This window comes from Chiloscyllium punctatum, chromosome 11 (assembly GCF_047496795.1).
Source record: "Chiloscyllium punctatum isolate Juve2018m chromosome 11, sChiPun1.3, whole genome shotgun sequence".
Classification (NCBI taxonomy): Eukaryota; Metazoa; Chordata; class Chondrichthyes; order Orectolobiformes; family Hemiscylliidae; genus Chiloscyllium; species Chiloscyllium punctatum.
In genome coordinates, this window is record NC_092749.1 from 92,356,831 (window position 1) to 92,372,778 (window position 15,948).

The 15,948-nt window shown below is 41.0% G+C and overlaps 1 protein-coding gene across 9 annotated transcripts in view; it reads right to left on the reverse strand.

Moving 5' to 3' along the window:
* Positions 1-15,948, reverse strand: part of LOC140483200 (retinol dehydrogenase 13-like) — an 86,889-nt gene that overhangs the window by 34,741 nt on the left and 36,200 nt on the right. For 4 of the 9 annotated variants that reach the window (XM_072581262.1, XM_072581267.1, XM_072581261.1 and 1 more), the window contains exon 2: positions 5,938-6,056. The exons of 1 other annotated variant lie outside the window; for it this stretch is intronic. In XM_072581262.1, the coding sequence (XP_072437363.1) occupies positions 5,938-6,056 (119 nt within the window). Of the gene's footprint in view, positions 1-5,937; positions 6,057-12,871; positions 12,985-13,310; positions 13,456-15,948 lie in introns of all 9 variants that reach the window. 4 more of the 9 variants (XM_072581266.1, XM_072581263.1, XM_072581264.1 and 1 more) reach the window with 3 other exon arrangements.

Sequence of the window (15,948 nt, forward strand, 5' to 3'; positions counted from 1 at the left end):
AATTGTTATTTTTGATATTATTCTTTGTTCAAACACCAATTTATCCTAAAAAGAGATCTTCTCGGGTCTATTAAGTTTCATAGGCTCTTCTGAAAATTCAAAATTACTAGTTAATAGCCTGGGGGTCAAAACTGATTAATCCATGCACTCTCATTTCCAGCAAATACCTGAAATCTTATTGCACATCTCACAGAATGGACAGCTGTGAATTGTAGCCTTGAAATTAATACCTTCCATGAAATGTCAATACTAAGAATTAGAAATTAAAAAGTAAAAAAGTGCAGTAAAGAATCCAAACCTCTAAACATATATTGTAATTTTTACAATGGCAGATACTGAGTCCTACAAGTACCTTGCTATGGCGTAGTGGGACTTTTATTAACATTGTTAAATTGAACACCCCTTCGCCCTCCAAGCTTACGCCAATCCAGATCCTCTATCTAAACCTGTCGCCTATTTTTAAGGGTCTGTATCCCTCTGCGCCCTGCCCATTCATTTTGATTGATACATGTTGCTCTCGTGCCCACCTCCACCACTTCTGCTGGCAAACGCATCCCAGACGCCCATAACCCCTCTGCGTAAACAATGTTCCACTTATGTCTCTCAAACGTCCCCCCCACCCCTCACCTTGAACTCATTACCCCTAGTAATGGAATCCCCGACTCTGGGGAAAAAAGCTTCTTGCTTTTCCACCCTGTCGAAACCTCTCATGATTTTGTCGAGCTCAATCAGGTCCCCCCCTCAACCTCTGTCTTTCTAATGAAAATAACACTAACCTACTCAACCTCTCTTCATAGTTAGCGCCCTCCCTACCAGACAACATCCTGGTGAACCTCCTCTGCACCCTCTCCAAAGCATCCTTTTGGTAATGTGGCGACCAGAACTATACGCAGTATTCCAAACATGGCCAAACCAAAGTCCTATACAACTCTAGCATGACCTGCCAACTCTTGTACTCAATACCCCGCCCGATGAAAGAGCCCATGCCGCATACCTTCTTGACCAATCTATCGACCTGCGTTGCCACCTTCAGGGAACAATGGACCTGAACACCCAGATCTCTTAGTTCAATTTTCCCCAAGGCTTTTCAATTTACTGTATAGTTCACTCTTGAATCACCTCACATTTGCCTGAGCTGAACTCCATCTGCCATTTCTGCACCTAACTCTCCAATCTAGCTATGAAGTGAGGTTGAGTAAATTAAGATTATTTTCTTTCGGCAGATGGAGGTTAAGGGGGCGAACCTGTTTGAGGTCTCCAAAATCATGAGAGGTATAGACAGGGTGGATAGCAAAATGCTTTTTCTCCAGCATGGGTTCTCAATTTGCCTGAATTGAACTCCAACTGCCATTTTTCCACCCAACTCTCCAATCTATATTCTGGTGCATTCTCAGACAGTCTCCTTCACCATATGCTACTCCACCAATCTTAGTGTCATCTGCAAACTTGCTAATCAGACCTATACAAAATCATGAGAGGTATACTTTCCTTCAGATCATTTACGTATATCACAAACAACAGTGATCCCAACATGGATCCCTGTGAAACAACACTGGTCACAATTCTCCATTTTGAGAAACTCCTTTCCACTACTACTCTCTCGCCTGCTGCCCAACCAGTTCTCCATCCACCTAGCTAGTACACCTTTGACCCCATGCGACTTCACTTTCTCTATCAGCCTACCATACGTTCTCCAGCAGTTCCGCTACTACTGATGTCAGGCTCACCGGTCAATAATCACCTGGATTATCTCTGCTATCCTTCTTAAACAAGGAGACATGAGCAATTCTCCAGTCCTTTGGGACCTCAGTGTTCAAGGATGCTGCAAAAATATTTGTTAAGGCCCCAGCTACTTCCTCTCTCGTTTCCCTCAGTAACCTGGGATAGATCCCAACTGGAACTGGGGACATGTCCACCTTAATGCCTTTTAGAATATCCAACACTCCCTCCCTTCTTATGCTGACTTGACCTAGAGTAATCAAACATCTATCCCTAACCTCAACACGCATCACGTCCCCCTCCTCAGTGGACGTTCATTAAGAATCTCACCCATTTTCTGACTTTATGCATAACTTTCCTCCTTTGCCCTTGAGTGGGTCAACCCTTTCTCTCCTTACCCTCTTGCTCCTTATTTTTGAATAAAAGGCTTTGGGATTTTTTTTATTCCTTACCTTATCTGCTAAAAGATATTTCATGACCCCTTTTAGTCCTCTTAATTCCTTGTTCCAGATTGGTCATTCATTCCTGATATTCCTTCAAAGCTTTGACTGTCTTCCGTCACCTTATGTAAACTTCCTTTCGCCTCTTAGCTAGTCTCTCAAATTTCACCTGTCATCCATGGTTGCCTAATCTTGCTATTTTTATCCCTTATTTTCACAGGGACATACTTCTACTGAACTCTAATTAACCTCTCTTTAAAAGCCTCCCACATATCAAATGTGCATTTACCCTCAAACAGTTGCTCCCAAACCATAATCCCCAGCTTCTGCTCAATCTTGCTACCCTTGGCCTTCCCTCAATTTAGCACTCTTCCTTTCGGACCACACATTTTTTTTTTAAAAGAATACTCATGGACACATGGAATTGTGATCACTACTGCCAAAGTAATCCCCTACTGCAACTTCAACCACCTGGCCGGGCTCACTCCCCAACACCAGGTCCAGTACGGCCCCTTCCCGAGTTGAACTATTTACATTCTGCTCTAGAAAATCCTCCTGGGTGCAGGTTACAAATTCTGCTCCACCTAGACCTCTCACACTCAATGTTGGGAAAATTAAAATCTCCCATCACCACCACCCTGTTGCTGCTCCTACATCTTTCCATAATCTGTCTACATATTTGTCCCTCTACCTCACTCTCACTGATGGGAGGCCTGTAGTACAGCCCCAACATTGTTACTGCACCCTTCCTATTTCTGAGCTCTGCCCATATTGCCTCATTGCTCGAGTTTTCCATAGTGCCCTCCTTCAGCACAGCTGTGATATCATCGGTGACAGTAACACAACACTTCCACCACTTTTACCTCCCTCTCTATCCTGCCTGAAGCATCTATATCCTGGGATTTTGCCAATCTTGCCCTTGCCTCAATTAGGTCCCTGTAATAGTAAAAACATCATACTCGCAGGTACTAATCCAAACCTTACCTACTATACTTTGCGCATTAAAACAAATGCATCTCAGACACCTGCCCCTTTGTGCTCATCATCTGTTCCCTGCCTACTTTACCCCTTCATCATGCTGACTTCATTATCTAGTTCCTTACAGGCTTCAGTTATTAACTCCTTACTGTCCACTAACCACCTCATTTGGTTCCCATCCCACTGCCGCATGAGTTTAAACCCCTCACCAACAGCATCAGCAATAACACCTCCAGGACATTGGTTCCAGTCCTGCCCTGGTGTAGACCATCTGATTTATAATAGTCCCACCTTTCCCAGAACTGATCCCAAATATCTGAACCCCTCCTCGTGCACCCTCTCTCAAACCACTCAGTCAACCTGCCTATTTTTTCATTTCTACTCTGAATAGCATGTGGCACTGGTAGCAATCCTCAAATGACTACCTCTCAGGTCCTATATTTTAAACTTGGCTCCTAACTCCCTAAATTCTGCTTGTAGGACCTCATCCTTTTTTTTTAACCTATACCACCAGTGCCTGTATATGCACCATAACAGCTGGCAGTTCACCCTCCCCCTTCAGAATGTCCTGCAGCCCATCTGAGACATGCCTGACCCGTGCATCTGGGAAGCAACAGGCCATTCAGGAGACTATTTTGACAACAAAACCACCTATCTACTCCCCTTAAAAGCTAAATCCCTTATGACTATAGCCCTTCAACACTTTCCCACCCCTTCTGTACAGCACAGCCAGCCATGGTGCTGTGAACCTGGCTACTGCTGCCTTCCCCTGGTGAGCCATCTCCCCTCACAGTATCCTAAATAGTACACCTGTTTTGGAGGGAGATGACCACAGGGGACAACTGCACAGCCTTCTGATCTTTCTCTGCTTTTTGGTCACCTATTCCCTTTCTTTCTCATCAATCCTAATCTGTTGCGTGACCAATTCACTAAATGTGCTATCCATGATGCCCTCTGCATCGCGGATGCTCCAAAGTGAGTCTGCCTGCAGCTCCAGAGCTCTCATGCAGTCTAACAAGAGCTGCAGGTGAATGCACTTCCTGTATGTGAAGGAGTGAGGGGTATCAGCCACGTCCCTGAGCTCCCACATTAAGCAAGAGCAGCATAACACAGGTTTAGGATCTCCTGCCATTTTTACTCTTCAACTAACTTATTCCAACTATAATATCAGATAGTAGATAAATGAAATCAAATTAAACAAAAACTTTTTTTTAAAACCAGTCACACTACTTACTAGCACACAATAAAAAAGGAAAAAGAAAAACCTTATCAACACACCACAGTCTTTTTTTGGGTAGAGGGCAGTGGCAGGTGGGAGACACTACACGTGTAGTGTCTCAGGCTGAGCCACTGCCCAAATATATCAGTTCACTCACCTTCCCACAGCGCAATTTGATCCCTTCAGGGCTTGGTTCAAATGTGCTTGAGGAAGTATCCAGCTTCACCACCACTGATTTCCAGTCCACTTTCCCCCAACCCCGACAGCCCATCCGATTGCTGACTTTATTACACTCCACCTGAAAGCTGGCCTTCACTGGCCAAAATTTCCCCAGCTTTCCAATTACTGACTCCTTCTTTACTTCCTGATATCTAGGACCATTCCCAAATGAATAGAAGCAGGACACCTTGCCTGGTAATATTTATTCCACACCTACTGTCTGGACTATCCCTTTGCCTAGCAGCTAGACAGAAAACAGACTGACAAGGTAAAAATGAGTGACAGCAGTGCCACTTATCCTGCCTTGGCACATTCTTCATATTTCAGCTTCACCAGCTATTTCACTGCCTTCTGATAAATATCAATGGCCGTGCATTAGTACAATTAATGATGAAGTTTATTGTTGAAACTTGATATTCAACTTCTTCACAATCAATTTCTGTAAAAGCAGGGAACAGCGAGAGAAATTGGAAAGAAGGTGGGAGAAAGCTCCATGGCAGTCATTGTGATCTTAAAGCTTGCAAACCGTAAGATTACAGCTCACAACTCCAACTGGGTCCTGAACATTTTCAGAAACCCCGCTTTATGGAGAAAGGAAGTGAGTTAATGGTTTAGGTCAATGATGTGTTATCAAGACAACCAACTCTGGGTTCAAATCTTCTCAGCTCTTTGGAGGGGAGGGCAGTCAAAACGGTGGTGGACAACACTGAGACAAAGAGCCACATATTTAACAGTTGACAGACATGAAACTTGCAAAGAGCATTTGGCATTCAAATGGGTTAATCTCTCTGATTTTGGTAATGCGTGCCAATATCAACACGTGCTTTGGCCACTTTACCTACTGCAGTTGGACTAACTTCTTGGAATTCTTGGGAAAGGCAGACAGACATTCTTAATCAAACAATGGCCTTGGTGGCAGCAGGGTAATAAGTTGCCTTACGTCCCAGTTCCAGACCAAGTGGTCACTTCTAACTTTCAACCCAGTTAACATGGCTTCCCCACTAATTGCAAAATATATTGCACTGGTTCTGTTCCATTCTCCACAGATGCTGCCAGATCAGTCGAGCACTGGCAAAATTTATTTCAAATTTCCAGCAACCGCACTATTTCCCTTTCATTTAAATTTTAGGTAGACTGGTTTGGCCAAATGCATTGCTCCTGTGTTGCAATTCTGTGCTTTTCCACTTATAACAGTGTTAATACTGAGGATTCAGGACTGAGAAAAACATGGTACATTGATTAGCTTGGTAGTAGACTGATGATGATAATGCCAATTTAACAAATGGTGCTGAGAGATTCAGGACAAAAAACACAGACAATAGTCCAAGGGTTCTTTCCCTGCTCCCTGTCCTCTGACTTTACCTCTGCTGGCCAGTTCTCGGGCAGTTTCTTTTCCAATACCAGTGTTTGCTCCAGTTACGATTATAGTTTTTCCCGATACTGTTGCTTTACTTGGACACATTCCACCCGTTGCATAGTCTCTAAAAGGTAAATTAGATTACATTGAACTAGTGAGCATTTCAAAAGAAAAAGTAATTTATAAGCACTTTCATCACCACTGGACATCCTAGTACTTTACATCAAATTCAGCACTTTTTAAAGCGCAGTCATTGTTGCATTGACTGCAATCTTTTTACCAATGTTTCCACAATACTTCCACAAACAGCAACATTATGTTAAATTAAAAAATAGATTAATGCTAATTTAGGATAAATGACGGTAAACTCGCCATAGTCCTACCAGACCATAAGTTTACACTCCCATCAGAGACACAACTGATGGTGGTTTAACCAGAGGGTCAGCACTCCTCAAGAGGGGGAATAGATTGTGAATGTTTATTCTCAATAACCTCATTCAGTGCAGGAATTGAATGCGTGCTGTTTGCATCACTGCATCACAAGCTAGTCATCCAGCCAACTCCAATCCCCCTGAGAGGGGTCAGTTTTAAGAATTGACTATCACCAGGCATAACTCCATGAGATTTTTTACATGCATTCAAGCAGGTAAGTAGAGCTTTGGTTTAATATCTCATTTGGTCCATTTGACAATGCAGACTTTTTTCAGTGCTGCAACACTGATTTGTGTGTTCACGCCTTAGCTTCCTTTGAACCCAAAATCCTGTGATTTCCAAGTGAGCGTGCGATCAGTGGAGTCACAGCAGACTTTCAATGACATAAGCATGAACTTGATAAAGCAAATTTAAAAGGGAACTCTGCAACTAAAACGGACACATTGCATGACCCAGTGCTGACCGAAGTGCCTGAAACAGGTAGAATCTGTCTGTTCTTTGCTGATACTACACCTGATATGAGAGGAAATCTATTCCAGAGGGCTGAACCTGATGCTTAGAATGGAAAGACTGCCACTGTACAGAATTAAAAGGCTCAACATAATTTTTAAAAAAGCTATTGCCTTAAGCTAAAATGTACTTCAATTTAGGTTACTCTATTTGCAGCAGTTTGCACTGATCCTTGAATTCCACTTTGACAGAACCAGAGGATGGTTGCAGATAGTCTCACAACTTGAACTACCCACAAGTGTGCTTTCTCTCATGCTCAACTAGTACATAGTGCTGGAAGAATTGCACTTGCCGACAATTTTTCTCCCTCAAATCAATTAGCTACTGCTCTATTTGTATTACATCACAAAGACAGACTTGAAGAGTCTCCAACGTCTTAATGAGTAGTGGGACTCCGTACAGCATAACGACAAGTAACACCAGACATTCCATGGTTCAAATTTTAACTATGAGCCAAATTAGATGCTCTCATTTAAGGCAATTGTTGGGTGCCATAATTGGTGTAATACTTCAAGGTATGGAAGGGAATAATTTCCAGATGAGGTTGAAGAAGGTTTTTTCAAGGACCTTTCCCAAACATTCTTTTAGGTTTGCATGACCTTTTTCAATTTTCAGATGCTCTTTTCTCAATAACTACTTTAATATTGATAGTCACTTGGCAACCTTATCTTCTGTATTTGTGTTGACCTTAATGTTTACTTCTGTCAAATGGACAAGACAGCAGGTTCTTGATAATTATACATAAATCTCCGATTTCTAATTTAAAAATGAAAATTCTAACTAGTTGGCACTTATTGTGAATGCTTAGCACATCTGCATCCTGTTAAAAGTAAATTGCAAGTGACTAGCCTCTCCAGCATTCTTTGTTTGTTCTAGCAACTTTAAGTTTCTTACCTCCTAATACTTGATTAAAAATGAATGCTGACAAATGCAGTGTACGAACTTTCAAAAGGTCTAACTGTGCCACAAGGGGAATACACAAATTAATTCTTTAGCACAAGATAACAATTAGATGAGGAATGATTTAACTCTCATGCTTGACGTTTCAGTGATTTTCTTTTCCCCCAGTGAATGCATCTCCTTGCATAATTACTATACTGTACCAAGAGTTTGCTTGAAGTGCTTAACATTATGAGGATGTTCCTGTGCTAAGAACACAAACCACTTTAGGATAAAAGGCGAACTCACAAACTACATCCGCCTCTCACAATATAGTGTCACACCTTTTGCCATACACATTTAAAGTTTGTACACTACCACAGAAATACTGATGGTCTCCAACTGCTTAAATCATGGCATAAAGAGGACATTTAGCCTTTAATGTCCATGCTCAGTTCGACCTACCTTTCCCTATGGCCCTGCAAATAGTTTGAATATTTAGTGAATATCTATCTAAACCTTCACATCTTGCTAATCATGAATTAACGTGAGTTTGACAATTAATCAATCAATTTAAGTAAAGTATAAAGTTACAAAACGAAAGAAGAAAAAAAAGAAAAGGAAAATGTTATCCAGCAACATTGCATCCAATGTACCAATTTCCATATGCATCCTTAACTTTAACGGATGTCAATTACTTGAACAAATCCATTTGCTTGCGTAAAGCTGGCCAAAACACCTCTATTTCCAAGTCTTATGAAGCGTCCTTTCAGACTTTTCGATATATACTCCAATAGCCGTTTAGGTTATGACACCACTCTGGTAAAGACGGGACGTCAACCCAGGCCTCTTGGCTCAAAAGGTGTTGCCACTACCACTACAGCCCTTAAAAATTATATCATGCTTTCTCTATTTCAAGCGTTGGTGCAATCCTTCTCATGATGCAAAGGAAGTCAAACACAAATAGTACTCAAGCGTCTCTGAAGGAACAAAGTGCCATTGTTACAAAAGAATTTAAGAGCCGGACAGCAGAGTCTCCAGTATTTCTCCACTAGCTCAACATGTCTCTCCATCACTGGCATCCCAGACCCAATTCAGGGACCATTTCTTGTCCTGTCTAGGGGAATTTATTGGCCTCCCCAGTATACTCTGAACCCTAGTTTCTGCTTCTTAGTGCATTTTCCAACTCTGGAAGGCAAACATGTAGAGACCAGATAAGGGTAAAATGAGCCTGGCTATTTCCCTGCTCCCAAATTAGTCAGTCAAATAACACCTTAACATTCAGTGTCTAAGCTCATATTCTGAGCATCTTATTGAAGGGTTTAACCTTCATACAGCCAGATTCCAGCAACATCCAATGCTTTCATAAACCAAAGGACAAAACTGGCAAAAAATCCTGGCTTCTTGGCATTTCCCTTCCCAGAGAGATGTCAATTCTAAGTTGCAATCAAAAATTAATTTTATTGTAAACAAAACAATGATGAACTAGCTAAATTTTGGCTAGAAGTCAAGTTCATACAGTATTTTATACCAATGATTTGTACTGGCAGATACCATTTGAGAGCCTCAACGGATTTGTCAGAGATGCCTCAAACAACCTCCTCACGTAAGTGAAGGATTTGGAATCCATATCCTTCACAAAATTCGTCTTTAAAAAGAAATAGTTCATTTCGGGAATGGAGAAAATGCAAAGAAATCAGGAAAGCCAAATGTTACAAAGCTCAGAAATTAAATACATAAGAAATGAAAAGCATAATTCAATGAACAACCCTCAATGAAATAAATCCAGCTCTGTTTAGAAGTTTCTTAATTGGATAATTCATTTCCAGAACTATAAAGTAGGACAGGTTACAGAATCCGAAAAAAAGATAGTGAAGTGGGCACTGGATTCTGGTTTATCTAACATCCACAACGAGAAAATATTCAAATACATATTAGAACCTGCTGTTAATACTGCTCAAAAAACTAAAGCTTATGCAAACATGTGTCTTAGAAGCAATAAAGCACTTGGCTCAATCATTTAAAACAGTAAATGTCAGGAGTTTCTCAGATTTGATCAGCAGAGCATCACATAGAAAGATAGCTGGCCTCTGTAAAAACCTGGCTTAAGAGAGTGAAGGCGGCGTTTGGTATGCTTTCCTTTATTGGTCAGAGTATTGAGTACAGGAGTTGGGAGGTCATGTTGCAGCTGTACAGGACATTGGTTAGGCCACTGTTGGAATATTGCGTGCAATTCTGGTCTCCTTCCTATCGGAAAGATGTTGCGAAACTTGAAAGGGTTCAGAAAAGATTTACAAGGATGTTGCCAGGGTTGGAGGATTTGAGCCATAGGGAGAGGCTGAACAGGCTGGGGCTGTTTTCCCTGGAGTGTCGGAGGCAGAGGGGTGACCTTATAGAGGTTTACAAAATTATGAGGGGCATGGATAGGATAAATAGACAAAGTCCTTTCCCTGGGGTCGGGGAGTCCAGAACTAGAGGGCATAGGTTTAGGGTGAGAGGGGAAAAATATAAAAGAGACCTAAGGGGCAACTTTTTCACAGAGGGTGGTGTGTGTACAAAATGAGCTGCCAGAGGATGCGGTGGAGGCTGGTACATTGCAACACTGAAGAGGCATTTGGATGGGTATATGAATAGGAAGGGTTTGGAGGGATATGGGCCGGGTGCTGACAGGTGGGACGAGATTGGGTTGGGATATCTGGTCGGTATGGACGGGTTGGACCGAAGGGTCTGTGACATCTCTACATCTCTATGACTCTAAGAAGCCAAAATGCTAATACTCCACTACTACACACTATCCTTTCTTAGTTAGAAGTACATGTGTGAACACTAGATGAGCCTGCAAAGTCTGAGGTCAAACAGCTGACACGAACTTAAATACTGACTTTGTAAACATTGTTAGCAGATTGTCATGTCTTTGGCAACTGTACTCAAGAAAGAAGTCAAATATGATCATGAGAGAAAAAAGATTTTCAAAGTTAAAAAAAGGTCATCAATGTATTTGAATTCTTTGATCAGTACATTTAGTGTTCAGTATCAGGACAGCTGTTTGATCCAACTGCCTGAAATCAAACATACATGCTCCAGTTAGTCATTCTCTCAAGCAATATAATCCAATCCTAAAAGCACTGTGCTGTATGGCTGTTCTCAGGGGTGCACACCAAAACAAAATGTATCTGGAGGACTATCAACTAGTAAAATTAAAGTGGATTCAAGACTATTATTTTCAACTTAAATGAAAGGTAATGATGAAGGCATGAAAGCAGAAACAGCTGAAATGATCTGGCAAATTAGGTTAATGAATAGGTCAATGGTGATATTATAGTAGACATGTAAGGGGATATTTCAAAATACAGAAATTTATAAATTCAAAGGAAAGGACTTGTGGTCAACTAAAGTTAAAGCTGTACAGCACAGAAACAGACCCTTTGGTCTTAGTCATTCGTGCCGAGCAGATATCCTAAACCAACCAAATGTCAGCACTTGGTCCATATCCCTTTTAACCCTTCGTAATCATAGGCCCACCCTGATGCCTTTTAAATCTTTCAACTGTACCAGCCCCCACCACCTCCTTTTGGCAGCTCCTTCCAAACACACATCACCCTGTGTGTGAAAAAGTTGCCCCTCAAGTCCCTTTTAAATCTTCCCCCTAACACCTTAAATCTAGGCCCTCTAGTTTTGGACTCCCCTATCCTGCGGAAAAGGTCTGAGCTATTCACCTGATCATGCCCCTCATGATTTGATAAACTGAAAAGATGAACATTCTTACCAAACTTAAAGTGAACAAAGACGTAAATTGTGCAAAAACAGATTGCAAGTCAGAAATTTGAACAGAATATTAAAAAAAACAGAATGACAAAAAATGTAAAGGAGGGAAATTTGAGTAAAAGAGCACTAGAGATACAAAAAAGTGCTTCAGTGTATATTTTCTAAAAGTTAAAGTGAGCAGTGGTCTGAAAGAAAGTGACTAAGGAATTTTTAGCATAAAATATGATGGCATATGAAGTAAACAGGTATTTTACATTGGTCTTCAATATAGAGGATACAAATAACATCCCAGAAATAATTTTAAAACCAGGACATGGCATGGAGGGAGGAATTCAAGAAAGTAACAACCATCAGGGAAGTGGTACTGAGCAAATTATTGGAGCTGCAGATTGACAAGTCTGGCACGGTGGGTGGCACGGTGGCACAGTGGTTAGCACTGCTGCCTCACAGCGCCTGAGACCTGGGTTCAATTCCCGCCTCAGGCGACTGACTGTGTGGAGTTTGCACGTTCTCCCCGTGTCTGCGTGGGTTTCCTCCGGGTGCTCCGGTTTCCTCCCACAGTCCAAAGATGTGCAGGTCAGGTGAATTGCCCATGCTAAATTGCCCATAGTGTTAGGTAAGGGGTAAATGTAGATGTAGGGGGTATGGGTGGGTTACGCTTCGGCGGGGCGGTGTGGACTTGTTGGGCCGAAGGGCCTGTTTCCACACTGTAAGTAATCTAATCTAATCTAATCTAAAAAAAAAGTCCCAGGGTCCCAACGTATTTTTAGCCTAGGGTCTTGAAAAGTAGTGGCTAGTAATAAATGCATTGGTTAATTTTTTTCAATATTCCCTGACTTCAGTTCCATTAGATTGGAAAATATAAAGTGTTACTCCTTTATTCCCAAAGGAAAGGAGATAGAGCAATAAACTACAGGTCAGTTAACTTGGCAGGGCGAATGTGTTTGAAACTATTATTAAAGCACAACATAACTAAACCTCAAGGTAATCAGGCAACATGGTTTTGTGAAAAAGAAATGGTGTCCAATTAATTTATTGGAGCTCTTCTAATGAAACAACATGTGCTATGGATAAAGGGGACCAGTTGATGTGTAGTACTTGGATTGCCAGAAGATCCATTTTATCAGGAACATTAAATATAGCATATTATCCAAATAGTGATAGGAGAGCTTTGAGATACAGAGTAATCTACATTTCCTGGTATTTAAATGGCATTACGTTAATTTACAGGTATAGCAAGTAATTATGAAAGCTAATTGAGTGCCACTGATTAAGATTAAGTAGACCAGTTATGTTTCAGTTATACATGACACTGGTACTACATCAGGAGTACCACGTAAATGCATTGATTACCTCATTGAAGCTAAGATGTCAGCATGGTGGTCATAGTTCAGCAAAGCTTACTCGAGCGATATGGGTGGCTTTTCTTATAAGGAATGGTTGTGGACTGGCAAGGTTTCTCTCTGCTGGAATTGAAGAGTAAGAGGTGAATTATTTGAAACATAAAGATCCTAAGGAGTCTTGACAGTACGCATGTGGAAAAAAAATGTTTCCTCTGGTGGGACAGTTTGGAACTAAGAGTACTCTTTCAAATGAGGGGTTGCCCTTTTTAGACTGAGGCAAGAAAGGGGTTAATTGCAGGAAAAGCCGTGTTTTCATACAGACAGCAAACCCCGAACATAACAAGAAAGACAGGAGCTACTTCTGATAACGTGGAAGCTAAAACTTGAGGTCTCCTGAAGCAGAACCAATATTGGGGATGAATGAATCTATTGAAACATCAATAACTTACAAGATAGAACAATGGATTCTTATGCCCGAAATGTCGATTCTCCTGTTCCTTTGATGCTGCCGGACCTGTTGCACTTTTCCAGCAACAATTTTTAAGCTCTGATCTCCAGCATCTGCAGTCCTCACTTTCTCCACAAGGATCAAACCTTGGACACATCCAGAGACAGATTCCATCATTAATTGGTAACAACCAAGTTGAGTTGGGAGGCTTAACTTACTTACTTGAGGGGTCTATGTTGATTGCTGCATGCAATAAAGTTGAAATCATTGTTTCAGTACTTGATTGGTTGTGAGATTTCTTAACAAGTTAGCCAAATTAAAAAGGTAGTCTATGGCGATTTACCTACAACAATACCAAAACCTTTTTAATTTTAGCATAGTTGGAGCTTTCTCATTTGTTGGAAAACTAACAACTTCTCTCTCCAATGAGGTATTTTTCAACACACCAACCCTTTCCTATTCCTCACCTCATCTTACCTCAATTGGGCAACTAGTGGAAAATAAGGTATTTCCCATCCTCAAATAAAGTGACCTTGTTATTTTCACAAAAATACATGCACAATGTGCCCCACTGCAAATTGAACTTCACCCCAGTTTCATGTTCCCATTCTCTCCCTTTCCTTCCTTCTTATATTATCAACATGATTGTCAAAACATGACAATGTTCCACAGAAAAAAACTAATCAAAGTTACTTCACAAGGTTAGGTTTCAAGTCAGTGTATTGCTCCATGCTAAAATATTATCAAAGACGTTAAGTATTTGTGATGCCAATGAGCCGGCTTCGATAATAAATTTTTAAAAATGATCAGACATTTAGAACTAATCACTACATTAAAACATTCAAATACTAAAATCTTAATTTTATAATGGGTGGTTTTCAACAGTTCAACTGAAGAAACAAAAACTCAGACAGAACCCACACTTCACAGAAATCTTAGTGACAAAAATAACTTGCGGCTTTTCTAACCAAAGAAACAAAAAATACCTTTGCACTGCTGAAAGATGTAGCAAAGTCCAAAACGTATGATTCTTGCCAGGAACAAAATGTAGCTGCATGAAACCACTGCATGCCTGCTATCAAACATTGCTGAATACTTCAAAAGAATACTGGTGGTTTCCTTTCTCACACTTCAAAAAAGGTTATTATACTGTAAATGCATTGAAAGGCTTTTATAAATATTGAACAAGAATTATCTGAAGTGTGAAATCAGTCCAGTTGTGATACTTACATGTTACCTTTCAAATTCATTTTTTTTTATTTTGGTGATCTTCTCTTTTAGATATTGATTACACAATATTGGCACGTTTCTTCAGTAACACTCAAAGGCTATCAGACAGGCATGTTGCATATTAAACTAAATTTTAAAAAAACTCCTCACTTTTGCTTTGAACTTTGATGGAAATGTCAAGATACAAAGTTCAGGTGTGAACACAATTGTAGCACAATAATCTGAAGATTGTGGCCTCAAAGCTGGTTAACTGTGCAATATTTAACGTGCCTGAAGGGCTTTTGCCCGAAACGTCGCTTTTCCTGTTCCTCGGATGCCGCCTGACCTGCTTTGCTTTTCCAGCACTACTCTAATCTTGATCTGATCTCGAGCATCTGCAGTCCTCACTTTCACCTAATTGTGCTATATTTGTCAAACATTAAGTGAATTAAAACATGGACTGTAATAAAAGACGTAGGGCTGAACTTTACCACAAATCTACGCGGTGTCAATTCTGGCAAGCAAAGCAAGTTTTCTCATGCTGTGTACCACACTCTATGTCAGCCCACTTGTCATATTCTCCCACTTACCATTGGAAGTATGCCATTACTGGGAGACATTGGATACCTGGTTCCAGCACTGTATTTAAAATGCAGTTATGCACCAAGTCAAGCGCTGGCAATTTGGAGATGCCCAGCACAGTTTGTGGTATTCACGCTAGACATGCCAAACAATTAGAAGTTGGCCCTCCTGGAGGTTCTGGTGGACACAGTGGCACAAAAGAGGGGCTCCACTTCCTGCAGGACCAGCAGAGGAGATGGCAACACCAGACCCTGCCAACGTGGTTGTCACCTAGTTCAAAGCAAGGTTTGCAGTCCAGAAAGACACCCAGCATTTACCATCTTGTCATGTTACACTCACTCTACTATTGTGCCCACCTCCCACAAAGGCTCAAGGTCACTCACTCCAATTGCCCCACACCACAAGGCATTCATGACCTCTCTGCTGCCTACACTCAGTCTTGAGATATTAAAGGGTTAATTTGCTCTGCGGACCTGCAGGAAATTGGATGTCCCGAGGCTATGGTGGGATGCCTCTGACTTACAGGTAGATTGCAAGGAACTTACATTCCCACCCCTTACCATTCAGAGCCATTTGCATGGCAATTTCCTAGTTATTCAGAATAAAAGAACTCAACAACCTATTCAGAAATCACTAAGAACATTACAGTTGGAATTTTGACTACTCTGCAGTTAAAAAACAATTCACAACAAATTTGACCACTAAGGGATGATTTACATTATATTGTTTCTAGAAATGATGTGGTCACTGCCTTGTGTAACTGTAGCATGCAACTGTGGGGGGGATGTCTTCTGGGCATTACTGACTCTAATGTAAAGATTTTGTGTCAAGGAAGGACAGTTTCCTTT